At 35.1% G+C, this 22,396-nt stretch overlaps 1 protein-coding gene across 2 annotated transcripts in view; it reads left to right on the top strand.

Annotated features, from left to right (window-relative positions):
- SPOCK3 (SPARC (osteonectin), cwcv and kazal like domains proteoglycan 3) overlaps positions 1-22,396 on the top strand; it is a 147,850-nt gene that overhangs the window by 72,418 nt on the left and 53,036 nt on the right. For both annotated transcript variants that reach the window (XM_085058640.1, XM_085058639.1), the window contains exon 5: positions 19,488-19,614. In XM_085058640.1, coding sequence (XP_084914766.1) covers positions 19,488-19,614 — 127 coding nt within the window. The remainder of the gene's footprint in view (positions 1-19,487; positions 19,615-22,396) is intronic.

Here is a 22,396-nt window from a genome sequence, read left to right as displayed (position 1 = left end):
CACATACATATATATGAATAAATATGTACACATGAATGTGTATTCTTTTTGTTCATATTGTACATTGATACATTGTTCATACATGTATCCCAGATTTCCAAAACATCATAGTTTGGAATCTGAGGTATTTTGCTATCTCCTCTCCTCTGCAATAAAGCAAAGAGGGGTTTTAATTTAGACTAGTTACAGCTAAGTTTCTGATTTAAAAAGGGAAAAGAAAAAATTATGTAACTGCAAATCTGAAGTTGTATTAAGTAGTCTGAGCAGTTTTGAAAGTGAATCTATTAGAGCTGATATGGAAAATTTTCTCCTTTGGCTGGAAAAAAAAAGGAAAATAAGCAGAGAAAAAGGAACAGTATAGTTTTTATATACAGCTTTCCTGTATTTTTAGGTGCTGCAGCATTTTATTATTTGAAAAACCAAAACAAACAAGCTTTCAAAAAACTGAAGCAAAACAAAGGACTTGCTTTGGGCAGATTTTGTGAAAGTTGCAAACACCACTACTTAGGATGTCATCATTTCACATTATAATGCTGTTGAAGAAGGCCAGCTGGTGCAGTTAAGTCCCTTATTGGAAATTTTACTCTGATTCATTACTGTGATTTGTAGTTGTACACAGAAACACTTAATCATTCTTATCCTCCAAGCTCTATTGAATCTGCTGAAGGCTTTCTGGTTCTTTGCATAATTTGTGCTGCCAGTCTGCCAGCTTGGCAGTGTTTCAAGCTTGTTGCATTATCTGTGTTTGTTTGCACAGGAAGTGATGCTGCACGTAGGCTGAATTTACAGTAATTCTTTTGTAATAGGCTAATGAGCAACACTACTTCATTCACAATACTGACATTATATAGCTTTGATTAGACCAATTATTGTGTAACTATGCCATTGTGATCATACTTGCACTCGACAAAGTACTGAAAAGGAAATTTGCTTAGCCACTGCTTAATTGAACTTGCTGAGAAAATAATTTGGACTTTTATGTGCTTAAGAGAGGTGAGAATTTGAACATGCTGGAGAATTTTATATGCTATACAATTTAATATATTAAAGTGAGAGGATGAAGCTTCTTTTTTTACTCTCCATTTCATTGCATTGGGGAGGAAAAAAGACAACTAACACTGTGCATCATGCATTCTGCATATGTTGTGAAGGCCCATTAATTCCTTGGTGAGCTTGTGTTTCCTGCATTCATTTTAGTAAGAGTTATGGGAACAGAGCTAGAGGAAAACAGGATCCTCTCATGGAATTCATTGTCTCTCTATATGGAACTTTGGCAAACAGTAGTGGAAGACACCTGTGTTGATTGCATTGTATATTGCAGTATCAGTATTTTCTGTATCAGCATTACTATTTATTAAGGTTGGAACTAAGCAATACAGTATTTATACTTCTTGCTGTCCAGATTCAAAACTCAAAAATTGCTGTCCTTATGAAAAAAAAACTTATCTGACCCCTGTCCTCCCCAAATTGTGTCCATATAAATCTAAAATACTAATGTTTTAATGTTCAGATTGGTTTTGGTTTTTTTTGTTTTTTTTTTTTTTTTTTGTTTTGTTTTAGTAATGTAAAGCAGATTTTAAATAAAGGAGACCTAAACAGAGCCTTTGTATTTTATTTGTTAGAAGAACAGGTGTTTTCCACTATACTTTTCCCATTAAAAAATCCATGATAGACCTTTTTTTAAGGAAAATGTGGAGTCCTATGCTAGTCTAAATCATATGGACTTCAGTTAATTTAGTAAGTCCTGGGCCTACTCATGTTCTACCTGCTCCAGTGAGAAGCTTGTTCACATTCTCAGCTCCCTGTAGGAGTGAGAGGGTGCACTGGATAATCAGTTGGCATGATACTTTTTTCTGTGATCATGAGAATCCTACTTAGAAATTCTGCAGTGAGGTTATAAATTAGGATTGAAATTTTTTCAGGAAAACGGATTTCAGCTTGCTGTATTTTTGTCTTGCTGACAGTGGCTGAAGGCAGAGTCAGTTGTACCACCTGCTAAGCAGCAGTGAGTTAGGACATTTCTGTTCATAAACTGAGTCACAGGAAAGAATGTGATGTGTTATCTAGGAAAGCTTTGCTGGTACAGTGTACAATTTTGACTAATCCTGGGGGGTGTTAATGTACTGTCCCGTTTATAAAAAGTGGTGTGTGAGCTTTTGTTGTGTTTTTTTAAAATGGTCTTTTCCCTTACAGTATTCCTGAGAATCTACTTTAAAAGATTGCTGTTTTGTTAAAAAAAACCAGGAAGAGTGATGGAGAGGGTGCTTATAAATTATTTCTCTGCCCTTAATTATAAAGTTATAATTGTAGTTCACAGATTTAAAACACATTGTGTACAATTGTAAACACAAAATTATAGGAATTAAATCTTTGAATATTCCTTTATTAGAAAAAGCAGGTAAGTGAATTCAGGAACAGTTCAATGTCCCTTCCTAAAAACACTTTTCGAGCTTGTAATATGTCTTTATGGTGCTTTAGAAATTAGCTGTCAGTATCAGTTTTTAGTGTACTTTATTAGAATTAGTGTAAATTGTAAAATAGCTGATGCAAACATTTGTGATTAGTTAGTGCTCAGTTTGGAATTTCTTTGTGGGTTGTGTGCTTAGGGATTTGGTTGTGGGTTTTTTGTTTGTTTGTTTGTTTTGGTTTTGGTTTGTTTTTGGTTTGGTTTGGTTTTGGGTTTTTTTCCTTTCAGTATTGTATCACTGGGTAATGGAACACAATAGAACTTTAGGATGCTTGTATATGAAAGGTTCTTTCACAGGTTTTAAATTTTGATTTTGATTATAATGACATACTTTTACTACTGCCTAGCATCTGTTCTTATGCATTTCATTTTATGTGAAAGTTTTGGTTCATAAGTTGCTTTTATAGGCTCTGAATACATCTGTTGTTTTGCTTAGGTACCAGTGGTGGGAAAAGTATAGTGTGTGAAACAGAGTAGGAGTACTGTTCAGGGAATAGAAAGCATTGTACTGATTTCCAGTCATGTAAAACAATACATTTAAGGTTTCCAATGTTGAGAAATACATTAATTGTAGTAGCTGGAGGTGTTTGTCATCATAGAATCAAGTATGTGCATTTATTGCGACTTCACAGTAAAATGTATTACTGCTTTTGGAAATCACATAGTGTACTCTGGATTCTAAAGGCGTATCAGGAGTCTAAGTGTTCATCTTTGTTACATGGTCAATTATATAAGGGGGTTTTGTGTCTGGTGGTATTTTTATCTTTTGTTAGAAATCAAATGCCAAAACCCTTTCCATGTGTTCAGATTGTCTAAAGTATGTTTGCTTTACAAAATGCTGTAGTCTGCTACAAGATAACAAGAAATATTTTACTTTGGTGTGTAGCTTTTCCCACTATATATTCTATATTAGATCCGTATTGCCTAAAACAAGTATCTTTTTTTCTTCATTTTATGTCAAAACCTACCTACTGGAAAGCTTACACCACACAAATACTTTTCTTAAAACCCTTATGCATCTTCTGTATTAGTAGTAGTCATAATAATAATAGAAAATGCTTATAATCACAATACAGTTAGAGCTGGATTTAAAGCTTCCTGAATCCTGATCTACTGCCTTAATTCAGACCCTATCTGTCTGGTAGTTTCAGGGGTGTCTTGGGTTTATTGTACATGCACAGACTATCCACATGATGTGTGGCACCCTAGATTCTGTGTCTGGAAATCTCAGACAAATACTCAAATTCTGTCTAAACAAAACTTATAAGTGAGGCAAAGAAGAGGTTATACCTGAGGAAACGTGAACTCAGAATAGCTGTGAATCCAGCGTGTTCTGGTTCAATTCCTTTGAGGGATACATATTCCAACTACAGACCTTCAATGATACATTTGAACATTCCAGGGCAGGTAAACTTTGGGGGTAAAATTTATATGAGCATTTTGTAATAGTAGGGTGTTTGTTTTTTACAAGATTGCAGAAGTGCACAGAGTTCAGGATATATTGCAGCTTTATGGATTGAGTGTTGCCTTAAGTTGCAGGTGCTATAGCAACAGCTTAATGCTTACAAGATAGCACTATTTTAATAGACTTGCAATTCCTAGACTGTTCCATAAAGCAATAAGAAACAAAAAAACCCATCTCAAAACAAACTAACAGAACCACGCAGAAAAAGAAATGTCAATTTTGTCCTGTGCTCAGGACAACTTTTCTCCAGTAACTAAAGGAGTAGAAACATTAACAGACCACTGAACTGGTTCATAATACTTATGGATCGAGCCATCCAAAATTATCATCTTAGAAGATATGTAGTCATCAATGCTTAATTTTTTCACTGTGATTTAAAATTATTTAATTCTTCGTGTTTTCAAGCATGACTCTGTATGGGAACATCATTTTTCTGTTCTGCTTTCTAGTTATTATTCTTCCTCTAACTGTAGATTATTTTAATTCAGAGTCTAAAAAAACTGTTGTAAAACACAGCCTTTTGAATCTTAGAAATCATGCCTCTGGGAAAGATCTTTTATAGAGGAATATACCTACGTGGGCTTTTTCTTGTCAGAGAATTTCATACATGTCAATGTTTAAAATTACTAACTTTACTGTAAGTTAGGGATTACTTAATTTCTTGATCAGATGAAATTCTGGGCACCTAAATATTTCTGAAAACATTTGCACATCTTGAAGAATGCATTCCACTTGCCTTTGGCTTCACCATTTGCACATTAATTGCCAGTGGATGTTTGTAGTATGAAGATTTGCATACTTACTTGAAGTTTTGATCCCTAAATTCAACACAAGTTATGTTCCAAGCTTTTTCTGTTCTGCCTTCTACTTAAAGATAGACCCAGATATCATCTCTTCTGCCCCAAACTCATTGGTGCAAGGTTGAAGCAAATATGAGAAAAGATTGTCTGAGAGAAGATTTAAGCTGGGGAGTAGAGTGATAAACATAAGACTACAGGAGAGTGATATCCTGAGATTATTGATTCTGTATCTTTGGGGCATGCTACTAGAGTCTCTAAAAGGTATGAAGGTACAGCCAAGATCTTTTGGATGATCTTAGATGTCATTAAAAACACTTACATGTTAGGATGTGAGGGCTTGCTGTTCCCATATTCATTATTATAGTGAACACTGGAGACCTCTGTACTTTTGACTTTTCTACCCATACAGTTTTTTCACAGAGAACTCACAACAGCAACACTTCTGGGCTGACTTCAGCTTTTCTTTTTTACAGATTTGAGATGTCTTGAAAACTGAATTTCTTTCCTGTTCTTGCAGTGTACTGGCATCTAGAAAGAAGTTATATGACATCATATAACTATTTACTTCAAAGTACAAATGCTGGAGGTTTTTCACCTACATTGCAATATTTTTGTCAGGCTCTAATTTACCTCCTCGATCTTCAAATTGTAAAACAAGATAATTTCTAATGGGATCAGTAGTTGCTTATATGTTCAACTGATAAGCAAACATGAAGTATCGTTATAAAGGACTTGGAAAACTTATGCAGATGCAGTAAAAGCAAACAAAGCATAGAAATTTGTAAAGAATGATAAAGAGAATAGTTTGTAAATGTTAAGAAATCAGTTTGATTGAGGTCTCACAATTCATTTAATAGCCCTGTTATCTGTGGCCACCTTGACAAATGACACATACTAGAAACAGAAACACTTCTGAGCTGTTAAAAATATGATCAAAAACCTTATGAGATATCTGGGTGAAGACACTGAAAAACGGGCACTTAAAGGTAACTTGCTAAGAATGGCTGTGACAGGATTTTATTTCCATAATCATTGCTTAGTTAGTTTAATTTACCCTCATAATGAAGGAAATAGGAGAATACACGAGGCATCAGATTCCAAACAAATTAAAAAAACTTGTTTAACTTTGGAAGACATTACTGCCACAGGGTTTTTGGTCCACCACCATTGTGGTGAAAAAGAAACTTCAGAAATGTGTGTGAAGAGCTAGAGTAATCATCTAAGCTAGCATACAGGTAATACAGTTGATTTTTTTGGCATGTGGCAAACCTATTTTTTGCAACAGAGTTGTAAGTTTTGCCTCTGGTCACTTTCCTGTTAAGTTCCTTTTAGCTGTTCCATTTAGCTGTTCCTTTCCAGCTTTCCAGTTGCTGTCTACAAGGAGGTTCCATATTTAATCAGCAGACTGGACACTAGTCCAATTAATTCCATAATTTACTGTCTTACCAAAGTAATTTAGATACCAAAAAATACAGTTATTTATATATGCCTAAACCTATAAAGACTGCAATAAAAATAAAAATTGAGCTAAATTATGAAGTAGAGAAGGAAAATGCCACTGGAAAAAGTAGCACTGTCTGCTCTCAGGATTTTTTAAATTAAAAAAAAATCCTCCTTTTCTGCAAGCAGATGCTTTCCAAGCAAATTATGAAATGCTATTTTGTGTCCCGCAGAGGGGGCAGAAAATATCTGTTTCCATTTGTCATCTCTCAATAGGTTATTTTTTCCTTCTCCCATGTGACTGCAGCATTTTTGTCACTCTTACCAGGTTGCAATTTTGGCACTTCAAAGCTGAATTTGTGGTTGTCTTCTAAAGCAAAGTATTTGTAAACACATGCAGCCATGAGGCTGAGTGGTGCATTTTTTGTTTGGCAGAGTCATGAATTCGAAGATGAAATTAGGCAGCAAAATCAGGATCAATATTGTATTACAGTATGCAGGGTACCAGGGGTGTCCAGCTGAGACATCAGCAAGGGCTCCTGTTGTGTGAAAATGTAGATCCTGTAGGAGTAATTGAGCAATGCAAAAGGTGAGGCCTTAGGTATCTGATTTTTCAGTTTTTCTGAACAGTTGGAAACAATTTTTGAAGTACTCCAATTTTTCAGATTTTCCAATTTTTTTTGTGCTGCAGAATGAAGACGTCAAAGTACAAACAAAGCCCTAGAAGCTGAACCACAGTTCCCTTTGAATTACCATTCCAGGAATATTGATTATTGTTGTTTTACCTTTTATAACATGTTTTTTTTTATTTACAATTTGCTCTTTTAACAACAAAAATGTAGTTTTTACTCTTTTTTTCTCTCTTCAAATAACTCTTCTCCATTTTTCTACATTACTTTTCTTCATCGCAGTACTTCATATTTTTATTCAGCATGGCCTAATGTTTATGCAGTCATGTCTGGTAAGAGATGCTTTAGGGTGGCTTGAATGGAGAAGGAATATATTGTGTATTATCCTGTAGGTACCATTTTATAATAGCCACATGAGAGTAATTGAGGAAGGAAGAAAGAAAAAGTAAGGAAGAGGCCATATTGTTGATGTTTATGGACATTAAAAGGAAAAGAAAAGGAATGAAAATAGGAATGTTACTGACCTTCTCACTGGCAGAAGAAGTTATATCCAGTTTTTTGGCTACCAGGTTATTTTATGCAATCAAATTGATTTTGTTTTTTCTGATCGACTTAATGGGAAATATAATGTCAGCATAGATAAATGGGAACTTCTGTCATGCTAAGCTAAATAATGTGAAATAACATTACAGTAGTTAGTAAAACTACTTTTGGCAGTATTATTGACAATTTGTTTTTCACTGATATTCTGGCACACATATTTCATCATGGATATGTCTGTTTTGCATTAAATTTTCATCTGTAAAATGATCTATTTATATATGTGTGAATTATCAGGCTAGAAAACCTAGCACTTTAAATCTCTTTGATTTTCTTGCCTCGAGCAATGGCAGAAATAATCTTTTATGTTTTAAAAATGCTTTCATTTATAGATGCCATTGTAAGTAGCAAAGTTTTGTTTTAAACTGTTTGGTTTATTTCCAATACAGCAAAAACTGTATCTATCTCTGTGGGTTTAATATATCTATGACAAAAGCAGCTTAATAAGTAAAACCGACTATAAATTATTTAAAATTTGAATGTTTTCAAGCTGTAAAAATCTCTACTTGCAATATATAGAGAAAGCTAAATTGCTTCCTAATTGTGAAGGGAACTTTTCTTCCCTCCAGTGAGAGTCCCTGTCAACGTTCCCTGGATCTGATCAGAGATAAAATTACAAATTACAGGGGTATTACAAATTACAGCTAGCATTTAGGGAACATCAGTATTATTGAAAAATATGGTTAAGTTCTGAAAAACAAGGGCAAACACAAGCAATATGCAGCCAAAATGGAGGCTGTGCAGGTGTTGCTCTTTCTTTTAATATGTTTAGCTGGTGCAATGCTTTGTTGAACAGGCTTTTATATTTATCAGAGTTTTTCCCTCTTCTCCCATGAAGCTGAACAGAGTTTGATACACTTGTTCAGTGAATTTCTGCATATTTGCCAGTATGGGTGGCCACAGTGTGCAGAGCTGTTGCACAGTGAATGTGTAATAGGAATGGTACTTTCTGATGGTTTGGGATTATCATGGCATGTGTGAATGTCACTGCCTGGTCAGGCTCTGACCTGAGCTAGCAAGTGGAAAAAAGAAAAAGGAAATTTTTGACACTCTTTTAATATAAAAGAATATGAATAGAATAAGTTAGTATATTCCAGCAGATGTTCCTCTGTGGCTAACAGTTTGACAACCCATTTTTGATCATTTATCATCTTACTATACACTTGTTGCTATATGTTTTGTCTGAGCAGACCGCTACATGATAAAAGCTTGTCAGCTTTATCTTCCCATTTTCTGATCTTTTCAGACATCATTCATAAACTCAGAAGATATCATACTGGCAGAAAAGATAATACCAAGCTGAAAGCCTTTCTGTCTCTTTTTTGCTTGTTTTTTTTTTCCTCTCCCTCTCCCTCTGCAGGAGTAAGAAAATTGGTGCTGATAGGTGCTCTTCCATCTGTCTAAGGAGCACTTAGAAGATTGCAGTACAGTAAGATGACAGTTGTCTACACGATCTAAAGGAATTCTCTCTTTCATAGACATGCAACAGCTATTAACCAGCACCAGAATCCAGAAGTTTAGTGAGCACTGATTCACAGGCATAGATCATTCTCCTAAAAAACTCATGAACTGCAAAGCAGTGTTGTTTGTAGCTTGCCAGTGCTCTTTTAACACCTGATTAACAGCACCAAAAAGGCTGTGATCTAAAAACATCACAGCCTTTGTCAAAAGTGACCTACTGTAACCATGATAGCAAAACTGGTTTGAGATAATAGTTCTTTAGTTTTAATTTAAACACCATATAGATGTTACTTGTAATCCTGAGCACCATTGCATAACACAATTTTCTGTCCATGTGTGTGCTATGCCTTAGAATATCTAACTACAGACAAGTTATTGTCTGTATGCTTTTGAAATTACTTTGTCTGTAGAATTAAGGGCAAGTAATACTAGCACTGGAATTATCAAGACATCTGGCCTATTTCAAGCCTTACTCATAGAATGGTTTGGGTTGGAAAGAGCCTTAAATTAATCTAGTGCAATCCCCCTGCAATGGGCAAGAACACCTTCCTCTAGACCATGTTGCTCAAAACCCCATCCACCCTGGCCTTGAACACTCCCACGGGTGGGACATCCACAACTTCTCTGGGCAGCCTATTCCAGTGCCTCACCACCCTCATAGTGAGAAATTTCTTTCTATATCTGATTTAAACCTTTTTTCAGTGTAAAGACATTACCCCTTGTCCTATTCTTACGTGCGCCTGTACTAATCCTCAGCACCAGACAGTAGATTATATATCAAGAGATCTGTTACATGGTTTCCTTGTTTAGCAGAATTATTCTTGATTTAGATCAGTATGAGTCCAGTTCAAAGTTGTTTAATGTAAATGTGAGTCCAGGGTAGATAGAATTCTATTACATAATGCCTGTAATACAGCAGTTTAATGTAAAAAATCCCATTTTTACCTCTTTGAGCAAAAGGATTGTGGCACTTCTGGAGGCAGGGAGAACAAGAAATTAAACCTGGCAGGGTTAAGAAGCTGAGCTGTAGGTGGTGAGTGCAGCATCAACCACACAAATGGACACACTGATGAATGGACTTAAGTACTGTACAATGAAAGCTAGCACAGTGGCTGGGAAAGAGGGAAGTATCACTCACTCTAAAACTATACGAAAGAGCAAAGAACATTTATTAAAATGATGGCAAGGTTTTGTGCTGTGAAGGGACTCTGAAGCAACCCTGAGTAATTTATGCAATTAAGGGTTATTCAGATCTGTGAACATGAATACTTTGAATGTATTCTTTGTAAAAGTGGCTTATTATTCCTCACAGGTGTTATGAGGAGCTCAGAGTTGCTAAATACAATCTGGAGAGGCATGTAGTTCCTTATGTCTCTCCTTCAGTTTTTCAATTTTGGCTCAAAGTATGTTTATTTTCTTACTACTCAGAAGGAAAAAAAACCCAAACATTGTTCTTTTGAAATTGATCAATAACTGATGTTTTCTACCTGTAAGCCTACCTAAAGAGTTGAGTATAGCAAACATAAATTTAAGTCATTGAGAGAGCAGACATATGTTGGTGACATTAAAGGAAGAAAATGGAAATCCTTCTTTGAGATATTGATTACTGTGATGCTGGTAAATGTATGTTTCTTCCTTCTTTTCTGTCTGTATTTTCAAGGGGACACTGTGACTGATCCTGCAAGAGGAAAGGAAGAGCTGTGAGCATGGGCAGCAGGGGTGCAACCTGCACTTGCCAGGCAATGCAAATGATAGATTTTGTGAGAATCACTCAGCAGGGTTCTGAATCTGATGAGTGGAATATCAGTTTATTCTTATAATGGTGAAAGAAAATTTTTGTGGCAGGCAGTGTTTTGAGCCAATAGAAACAGTAGCTGTTTTCTTGTGAAAATTATTCTGTAATTATGTTCAACATAAAGTAGTGAGTGTTGTAGGAATGGATATCCTTGTACTATTAATCAAAATATTGTTACTGTCTGTCTGCTTTGGGTTGTAGAAGTGGTTATTAGTAATTTGATTTTTTTCATTTATTTTAATTTGTTTTTTATGTTTGTTATTTGTATTTGCTCATTTTTTATGAATCAAAAGCATTAAGATTCTTTGTAATGAGAACTAAGTCTTCAATTGAACTATCAAATATAGGGAAAGCAGAAAGCATCATATTATGCAAAACAGATTCTGAATTACTAACTTTGAATTCTGTCTCAATAATCTCAATAATCATTAAAAAATTAAACCAATACCCTACCTTGCAGTTTTGCAACTGCTAAACATGCTGAAACATAAGACACCCATTTTAAATGGTGCTAATCAAATGAAATTATTGCACTTTGCTTACTATTAGGGAATTTTGGATTCCTGTTCAGCAAACTACTAAGAATTTAAGATGTGACACAATACCCTGGTTATTAGATGTAGTTGTTAAAATTATCTCTATTGACTGATGAGAACTATTTTCTTTTTTAACAAAAGGTGTAAAAAGGTTTCTGCTTTATTAAATAATGTGTAAAAGAAAAAAGAGATTACTTTTGCTTCTGTGTTATCTGTTTTGAAAAATGTTGAATAATCTCTGCTTTCCTTGGAACACAAATTGATGTCTTTTCCAACAGAATTTATACATACTGAATATAGTTATATTCAAAGAAGTAGTCTCTGCAAGGTTGAGTATACACACAAAATCTATATAATGTTCTGTCTTTTCAAAGTAGAAAAATATAGGTTTGATAAATGTTTTGTAATTCTTCCAGCTTTGTAAAATGAAAACAGTTTCGCGAAAACTTAATAGTTCTAAGAAATTATTGAAACATTGCATTATGACAAGGTCAAGCACTTAGATTAGCATAAAAAGCACTTATGAAAGACATTTGCATATCTTGGCAAGTGGTCAAAAGGTGAAGTCTAAGTTCATAAGTTAATATACACTATTAAAAATCTTTCTATAGTACATAATTGCTTAACCGAAGTGGGGTATGTGTGTGCATGGAATCTCAGTATCTTTTGTAATACTGCATATATATTGTATCAAACAAATGTGTATTAAATTCTTTGAGGCCTCAATTCTGCATAGACTTAAAATTGTGAGCATCCCATGTAGTCACTGAGGGATTTAAATCTTCTCAACTTTGTTACTGTCAGTTTCTGTTGTGAAAGATTTAACTATAGATTATTCGTGAGAGATGTCATGGAATGTTTAAGATTTTGTAGGTTAAATAAAGCCTTTTTTTTTTCTTTTTTTAATAGCACTTAAGTTACTCTGTGAGCTAGGAGATCCTTATTTTCTTACTGTCTGTTCAGTGGGTAAAAATGCATATATCCAGTGAAAGGAAAGAAGTCGTGTTTAGGTCAGTACTTATATGAAGTGGTGGAAGTCCTCTAACTTCAAGTAGTTAAAACAGTAGGTGAGTTGATAAGCTTAAAAATTATGAAGTCAATGTTGCCAAGGTAATTTTGGATGATCTCTCATATGTGAAAACAATATCTAGTAAATGAAGCATCTTTATAATTTAAATGACAATACATTTTGAGATGGTTTCAAAATAATTGAAAGACCTTTTTCTGTAACTTTACTGTTCTTTAGCTCCTACATTGGAGGCCAAAATAACTGTGGCGAAGAGCCAAATTAGACATCCTGTGATAGGTGGATAGGTGGATTGTTCTGCTTCATCCAAGGTTTCCTTCCAGCATATGCTTAACTTGTGAAACTGTCGTCTTAATCTTTGCGCTCTGGACCACTTTAATCAAGCAGTTTTTACAGGGCATAAAGGCTCTGTATGCAGGATATATGCCACCTAAAAGTATAAAATTGTTTATTGCCAAATGGACACAGTATTTAGCTAGGACTAATTTGCCGTTGGACTGTATTGATGATGCTCTCCACCTCTTGCCAGATACTCAGTGGGTCCTTGCTGGCCAGACAGTTCTATGTATAGCATGTGTTGACTTTCATGGCTCATTGAAATGGACTGACCTTCAGTGTTGTTTAAACTTCTGTCTGTTTTTGCTTTTATGATTTTATAACTTGTCAGACTTGTGGCTTGTTTTTCCTCCACTCCTGACTGACCTTATTCAACAATCTTTGTTCTGTCTGCAGTTTAACCTTTCCTATATTGCGTGGTTCCACTCTACGTAATTTCTGATAGCTCTTCCTTGCAATTCAGGAGTTTTGTCAGAAGTGTGTGCCAAGGTTATTCATCCATGCCATATTAAAACCTCAGTCCATAGGAGGAAAGCTAGACACTTAGCTGTGAGTTAACTGGGAAATACATGCCATTCTTCCCTATTCTCATGGTCTGAAGTGCAGATATGGGGTGGGGTGGTGGAGCGTGCTTTGGTGCTTCATTGACAAAAATGTCTAGATTTCTTAGAGACAGAAAGAGCATGGTTTATGCTCACCTCTTACCTTTACTGGGTGAGTCTAAAGTTTTGACAGCCTCTGTGGCTCAGGACTTCCAAGTGGAATGTGTGGAGTAGGCAGGATTAAAAGGCAAAACATACACAAAAGTCATACTGCAAATGAAAGTGTGGGGTAAAAGTGGTAAATACTAATTTGCTTAATAGTCTTATTATCTAGGTATTATTTATGCAAATGTGCCTCGCTTGTTTCTCTTGAAGTAATTTTATGGATCTGCTAATTTAAAAAGATATTGTGATAGAGTTATTGCAGATGTTAAGGGTCAACTTTCATCTCTGTCTTTGGAAAAAATCTGAGCGCGTGATTTCTGTGACAGAAAATGAGGTCTGTTATATACATTAATACATTCCACATCTCCAGCATTTGCTAAGCAAATCTGCTTCAGCCATTTGGATGTGTCCATTTCTAGTTAAATATATTGGAAATGCATGGACTATGTCAGATCTGTAGTAGGAATCTCTGTAAATAATGTTGGACAGGAAGTTCCACCTGAATGGATCTCAGCAAATTTGCAGATGACACCAAGCTGAGTGGTGCAGCTGACGCACCTGAAGGACAGGGTGCCATCCCGAGGGTCCTGGACAAGCTGGAGAATTGGACCCATGGGAATTTCATGATGTTTAACAAGACCAAGTGCAAGGTGTTTCACCTGGGTCACAACAGCCCCTGATATCAACACAGGCTGGGGATGAACAGACTGAGAGCAGCCCTGCCCAGAAGGATTTTGGGCTGCTGGGCATGATCTGGCCATGTGCACTTGCAACTCAGAAATCCAGCTGTATCCTAGGCTGCACCCAAAGCAGCATGGCCAGCAGCTGAGGGAGGTGATTCTCCCTCTCCATCCACTCTTGTTAGACCCCACCTGGAGTGCTGCATCCACCTCTGGGACCTCCAGCATTAAAAGGATGTGGACAGGATGAAGTGAATTCAGAGGCAGGCTGGAGCACCTCTCCATTGGAGACAGGCTGAGAGAGATGGGGTTGTTCAGCCTGGAGAAGAGAAGGCTCTGAGAACACCTTGTGGTACACCCTTTTAAAGGGGGCCTGCAAGAGGCCTGGAGAGAGTCTTTTTCCAAGGGCATTTAGTGACAGGATTGAAAGATAGGTTTAGATTAGATACTGGAGAAAAAAGCCTTCACTGTGAGGGCAATGGAAGAGTTGCCCAGAGCAGCTGTGGATGCCCAATCCTTAGCAATGTTCAAGGCTAGGCTGTATGGGGCTCTGAGCAACCTGGTCTAGAGGAAGGTGTGTCCCTGCCCATGGCAGGGGGATTGGAACAAGATGATCTTTAAGGTTCCCTCAAGCCTAAAATATTTCATGATCCTATGATTTCTGTGTTGTGGTGCAGTCTTTGCTTTTTTATCTTATTAAAATGGTACACTTGCTAACTCACTCAATCTAAATAAAACAGATACTATTCTGGGAAATTTTGGCAGTATTACTTAAAACTTTTTTAGTTCATAAGGTTTAGATTTTATTTTAGTGTATAGACATATAGAATAAAGGAACTATCTTAAAGTGTAAACATATCTATTTAATAGTGCAGGTAGGTGGAAGGAGATAGTGAGAAGTTATCTCCTTATGATATCTACTTATTTCTGTTTGCTGATGCAGATGAGTAAATAGCATTTTTTAACATGCACAAAAATAAATATTCTTCTGAATTCTGAAATTATTCTGAGTATGTATATGCTTAGTGATCCTTACAAAAATGATAGATCATACATAATTTTCTAATCTCATGTCTCGGGCTGAGGTGTTGGGGGAAAAACAATAGTTGAATTTCTGTAATCTCACACCTGCTGAACACTAAGACTGGTTATCAATAAATACAAATATCTTACTAATACTGTTACCTTAAAGTTGCTACAATGAATTTTATTTTGATTCCCACATTAATCTTACTAGTTTTTGTTTTATTTGTCTCAGGTTTATTCAGTTGTTGTTACTAGTTTCTTCAGATGGATTTTTCTTTTATTTGTTAAGGATAGTGCAAAGTAAAGAAACAAGTGAAAATAATATAGACATACTCAAAAAGACTGGCAATAACATATTTGGGAAGGTTTTGACATTTGAAAGAAACATCTTAGGAGTATATTGACTACTATAGTTTTTTTCCAAGAGGTTTCTACATGAAAAGGCAACTTTGAAGGAAATTCAGGCAACTCTAAAGAAAGCAAATAGATTTTATGATACAAGTGGTTTTTCTGATTATGTTAATCTGACACAGGTTGACTGTGTCTCCCAAAGACCATGGCAAAATGTAATCAGGCAGACTCTCTACATTGGAATAACTCTAAAATCTACTAAAGATGCAAATGTAGTTGTCAGAGAAGAGTTACATGAGTTCTTTCAAAGATTGGTTTTTAGTAAATCAGATTTTTTGTACGATTTTTTTATTTGAAAAAATGTGCTTGAAGATTATGAAATCTGGCTGTAAAATACAATTTTTCAGTTGAATTGGGCACTCATGCATTTTACAGATATCATTAAATAAGTCATGTTTCCAAAGAGTTGCTTGAAGCTAAATTTCCAATGGGTTACATTAAGTATTCTCCAAGTATTTGCAGGCACAATCACTGTGTATACAGGAAGGTAAGTTTATGTATGCAAACAGGTACATAGGCTAGACTAATTGGGCAGATTGGCTAATTATGTTTCTAGGCAGGCATGCACAGTTTGGTGTATGCAAATTAATGCAATCACAAGCATTGCTGGAAAATTAAGCCCATATATTTAATTTTACCCGTTAGGTGTCAACAATATCAGATAAGGTGGAGGTTGCATTCAGTAATAGTTATTTTATTACAAGACAGATACCAAAGCCTTTTTGGGAAGTTTTTTGTGGAAGAGTTTTGGTGGAATTACATCATATATTTCACGTGACAACATACTAACAAGTGCCAGAATAATTTATGGTGATTGCAGTAGAATCACAAAATTAAATGGCAAAATTTTATTAGCTGCAATTTGCAGTGGTCTGGCTTTTCTTCTTGCATATTGAATTATAATAAATACAAGGAAGAAACAAGTGATTTATGAAAGTGAATTAACTGCCTTGTTTGCTATTTTTTCTTCATGTCAACATTTAAAAATGTAAATATATAATGCTATATTTGCATAGTTCACATAAGTGATAACTAATTACATGTATTACAGAAAAGTTTTGTGCCTATTTTAGGATATTTTTGACATACACCAATGATCACATATCAAGATAATTTTTATCATCACAGTAGTTTCTGTTATTTCCATGTCAGTAGTTTGTGAGTGTGCTCATTGCCTAGCTGTGAAAAAACATAACCCCAACACCTGCTTACAAAGAAATAGTCAACAGAAACAAATGCAGTTAAATAATGGTGAAAGGAAATGTTGGAGTATATAAGTAAAATGCATTATTCAGGTATTTTATGAAGTGCACATAACTAGCATTAAAATTATTTTTAATTGACTTTTCCTATTTTCCCATCATCTCAGTGACTGGCAGTCAAAAATAACTGTTCAGCGGCTTTGACAATACAGCCCACTTTCAGCATCATTGTGCTAAAACTTCTGAATAGATATCCATACAAACGATTTCCATGGCCAGGTATCTCTGGATTGATACCTTCAGAGCATTATTTTTAATTTCTTTATCATTGTACCTTTCATTACAAGTTTGGAAAAAACAGGTCTATGTGTTTATTACAAAAATCTTATTAGTTATATAAAAGCCAATTTTGGTAACAGTGATCTGCTGAAGGTGTAAAAGAGGCAACTTGACGCTCTTCAGCTATATAAGTACCCTGGAACAGTTTGCATTTAAAAGCCTAACAAAGCAGAGGTTGTTGAGAGAAGGTAATCTATCTGACTACATCAAATATTTTCTGTTTTCTTCGTACCTCTCCACTCATCACAGAGCTGCAATTTCTGCATTCTGAGCTTGTTCTAGTTTCTGTCCTCCTTGCAATACTTTCTGAGACACCCCATTTTCTTTTCTTTCAGGTGATTTTCCTTCTCTTCATCTAAAATGGGATGTTTCTTTTTTTTTTCTCCTTTCTCTGTCTCTTCCTGTCTTTATCTCAAGGGCATGCCCAAGGGTGCATATATACTAAAACACTGAGCGCCGCTAGTCCTTTCTTTGGTGTGTTTTAGGCATCTACACCAACTGCCCCTGTGTGGCTCACAAATTCTGCTTCCAGTTTCTGGATTTTGCTGACGCCAATGACCTTTTCTCTGTAGATGTCTGGAACTTTTGCAATTGGTTTGTACAGCATTTTAAAGTTACTCTACCTCTGATAAATAGGGATTGTGTCAGGTTGATAGTTGGGATGCTGGTCCTGTCAGAAGCCTCAGGCTACTGGGGGCACTTCTGGATAATTGTGAGGTATAAAAGTAACAAGAAGTTAGAGAAAGATACAACCATCTGTATAATCTAATGATGCTGGAACTCATGTGAATGATTGGAAAACTCTCAGTCAAGTGAAAGGAGCAGCAATAGTCCAGTTTTTTCTATATGTTTTACATAACCAAATATATAGTTCAGCTTTTTTTGCTAAACTAGAAATGAGATGATTTTTACTTAGTCTTCAAATTATGTGACTCATCAGAAAGGATTGTTATTTATTGATAAGGTAGTATGTTTGAATTGTTTTCTTTTTAATATTTCCTGGTGGACATAAAAACTTCCTGTACTGATATTTTATTAGTCATTATGCTACATGTAACTGAAGCTATTACTGGCTTTTTCAATAGTGACTGACAGCTTCTGTGTACAACATCTCAGGTTCCTGTTTACACTGTAAAAAATCTGTGAAGTTCAAAATTTCATCACACAGCATAACCTGAATGTAAACATCTCTGGATTTCCATGTTGGTTTGGTTTTTGGTTCTTTTTTTCTTCTAAAAGACCACATTTACAGCCAAAATTTTACACAACATAGCATAGCTTGAAATTGGGCTTTCATTTTTTGTCACCACGAGTTTACTCTTAGGTGTGTGCTTTTAGCCTTTTACTCTGCTCATTATAAAACCAGAGGGTGAGGAGTTTATTTTCTCACATTTCTTTTTATTATTCCAGACATAGAACAGACAAGTTCTTCTCAAACAATGATTCATTACTAACAAAATAGTTCTTGATTTTCTGTAGGTGAACCAATATGAAAAAGTTATACTCCATTAAGGAATACTTGATTTGAGATTTTATAAGTTTAAACATTTGTGTGTGTCCTGAGAAGTCATTGCTGTATTCTAGGTGTAATCAATTTTAGATTCCTCATCAAGATACCAAGAAGAAAACACAGTTTAAAAATCACGTGTTACTGTTTATTTATTTTTTTTTTAAATTTATATGCAGGAAGTTACTTCTTCATATATTTTTGGATCATAAAGTAGCTTATTCAGGATACAGTGGCTGCTAAAGGCTTTCATAGTTGAAAAAAAAGTTGGAAAAATTAATGAGTAAAAATTAATTCAAAGCTACAGAGAATAAGCATGTCTGTGTGAAGATGGCCATATGCCACTGTAACTGAAAGTTACAAAAGTAGTGTGAAGAAGCATCAGTAAATTACTTTAGACATTTAGTCTGACCCAGCATAGCTTTTTCCTAAGCTGAAGTGATCCATCTAGGTCTATATATCTGTTTATATGAGGGTACACATATATGCTCGTGTAGATTGATTCTGTGCTCCAGTGGATTATCTCCTTTCTTCCCTTTGAACTTCATATTAAGTGTTGACTGAATTTTGCAAATTGTAAACAGTGAAAGGCAGTGTTCAAAGTGGGGCAAACAATACTCTGAAGGACCACCTCCCTGTTTCTATAGAAGTGTTTATTGTAGAGTTCTCTAAAGCTTAAATGTTGCCTCATTGAAGAGCAGTATTGATACAACAGTTCTATTCATACTGTTTTATAACAAAAAGAAGATTCAGTGCCATGTAATTCCAACATCTTTGACTGATCACTAAGTGTAACAGCAGAGCATCATCTTAATCACCTTTTTCTACTCATGTCTTAGAAAGGGAAAAAATATGCAGCCATCAAGTATCACTATAGTGAGTAAAGTACAAATGTGAAGAAGTTTATACCAAAGACATTGGCAGCTCTTTACATAGAGGAAAACTTTATGGTTCAAATTATGTATGGCTTACTGTTTGTAAAGGCTCGTTAAAATACCCTGAATATGTTCTATTTTTACTACTGCTTATCAGAATTACATACTTTTTGTTTACTTACAGTATGAAAGAGGCTGGTTTAGGCCATAAACAGTGGAGGGGTGGTCCCATTTCATCAAACTGCAAGCAGTGTCCAGTAGTTTATACCAATCCTGTTTGTGGATCAGATGGTCATACATATTCTTCTCAGGTAAGAATTGAATAAAGAACTAAATTAATCTTTCATTGTTCAGTCAATTCCAGCTCTTGGAAAATAAAATACTGTATTATAACACAAATCAATGTTTATTTGTTTTTGCTAAAATATGTATTACAAAATGCAACCTACAATTCTAGTATATTGTATGATACAAAAGCAAAATGGTAGCAAACCCTAAGCAGTATGAACCAGTAATACCTGGAACAGCACATTGTAAGAGAGCTCCACAATGTAACAGAGCCCAGGTTAAGTCTGTCTGTGAGAGACAACATGGCAGGGTTTTGAGGAAGCAAAAACGTTGGGTGTCCCCACCTTGGGGGTAGGATAGACACGTTAAGTCAGATTTTCCAGTTGAGCAGTGAAGGTGTGCTTCAAATTCCAGGCGTTTAGACATAGGTGTAACATACCCAGGAAAAAAAATAATGTAAGTAATTGTTGCATATCTTTCCTTGCAGTGGCATATTATGAGTTTTAAGATCATTATCAAATCTTCTTTCTCTAGTCCATACCCCTCCTGTATTTTCTCTCATACTAATTTAGAGATAAAATAATAAATTTTAAATGTTGCTATCAGTTTATCCAGTCTTGTTTGGATGAACTATTTTTTGCTGCTCCTGCTGAAGTCCAAAAATCCTGGGACTGCATTAATATAGTGCAGAGGTGAGATTGTGAGATGGATTGGCTTCATAATGCTGAAAACAAATTAATTTGTTTAGCATCCTTCCTTAAAACTTTCAGCAGAATAATGCTCAGTCAATGTTAACAACTGAGTCCTCTCTAATAGAAAAAAGTGTGGGCTCTCGGTGAACTCATTTTTCTTAGAAACAGCATGCAATTCAGTAGTGTGAAAGGAGCTACTGTATTCTGTCTTACTGACACTGTTTCCTTACACTAACAAATTGTTTCATTAGTAGATAATATCCAGTGTTTCAAGAGAAGTATAATACTAGATTAAAATGATGGAGATGAAAAAGCTCTGTGTTTGTTATTTATGAAGAAAAAAATTACATGTAGCCTTTTAAACAAAATACCTTTAGGATATTTCCTAGTATCTAAAGATTTTTCGAGTTTCCATTTGTTGAAGTTTTTGGTTTTTTCCTGTAATCACAATCTAATCACATCTAAGTTTACACGTCTGTAGTCACATATGCCGTTTACAAAAAAGAATTATTTTCCAGGAGTGACTGGATGTTGGCTTGAACACCAAGTATCCTCTCCAAGAATATTTTCTTCCTGATAACATAAAAACATCAGATATAACTATTGCTTCCTAAACCCTGACAATTCTTAGGCTTTTATCCTAAGTCTTATGTTAGAGTTTTTTTCAAACTATCTTGAATATTTGATTATAGGGATTTGGTCTAGAATCCTAGTTTTCCTTTAAACAAAGCAATTTAAAAAATTTCTAATGCCTACACCAGGTTATCTGAGGCCCTACAAATGAATTTTGGACTCTTCAGCATGGCTAAAAATACTCCTTTCATTGACATTATGACTTTAATTTAGGAATTTGAAAAGTATTTTTATTTTCATTAACTATAATCTCCTGCCTATGTTTTTTTATGAGCTAGAAGTATCCTGGCATCTTACTAGACATTAGGTGATGCTGTCATTTAGTATTTACTTTGCCTTGCCATTCAAAGGTTCAGGCAATCTTTAAGTGTCAAACCCAGGCTGCAGATACATGTAATACAGATGGTAGTCTCTACAATTTTGCAATTTAAATAGATGAGATATATAAGTTAATATAGTTAATACCAGATGAGCGACATTTTTATTTTTAAAATTCTGAATACTTGATTCATTACAATCTCTCCCTATGTTGTTCCTAATGTAATATAAAAATCACCCCACTTAAACCTCATTGTTTATTTCCTATTTTACCATATAGGAATGGTGTATTCTAAATCGTCCTATAGGTAGAAGTGACTTGTCTGGTCTGGAGTAGGTGTACAAAAGTCTATAAATATTGATGAGATGCAGATATTTTAAAATCAGTTCATGTGTTAAAGGTGCAGCTGTGCTTCTTAAAGGGAATGATGAGAAATGAGTGGATTAAATAGACACACTGTGCTTCCATTCAGTTCATTGTCAGTGCTGCAGTCAGTGCAGTAGTACTTGTCATCCGACCTCAATATCCGTTGCATGCAATCAGTGCAGAAGTAGCATACCATCACAGGTGTTTTGCAGGGTTGTCCTTTTGTCTTCCACTACCTTGTAATGGTAGATTTCAACTCTAAGCTAATGGAAGAAAAAATGCTAAAAATGTTTATTACCACAGAAGATCTATATTAGCCTATAAATATTTATTTTCATTTCCTTTCATGTTTGTGAGAATTTCATATTCTGTGGTACCAATTGCATCAAAATAGAGGTCCTTGCCAGGTTATTTTGAAAGCAGTGTTTTTGAAAATTTTTGTGTTTTTTGAAAGCAGTGTTTTTGAATATTTGTGCTCCTGTACTCCAGGCAAAGTTTGTTTCATTGTGTTGTCAAGGTCCAGTAGGAGTTTATACAGCAATTTTCTTGTATTTAGAATGCATTCATCAATGACCTTGGAAAATTGTATAATACATTTTCTGAAAATAAGCCATTGAATAGTAATAGTATTATAGAACACAGCCAGGCACTTAACATTTGTCAGATGGATACTGTTTTGGGAGTATATCCTTGCTTTTCAGGACAAGCCCATGAAATGCTAGTATTAAGTAAGTCATGTAACTGTAGCTATTTCATACATGTGTTTTGCTTTGGAAAGCAAACAGAGAAAAATAA

This window comes from Lichenostomus cassidix, chromosome 4 (genome assembly GCF_008360975.1).
Source record: "Lichenostomus cassidix isolate B80296 chromosome 4, HeHo_3.0, whole genome shotgun sequence".
Taxonomy (NCBI): Eukaryota; Metazoa; Chordata; class Aves; order Passeriformes; family Meliphagidae; genus Lichenostomus; species Lichenostomus cassidix.
This window is presented reverse-complemented; position numbering and strand designations above follow the sequence as displayed.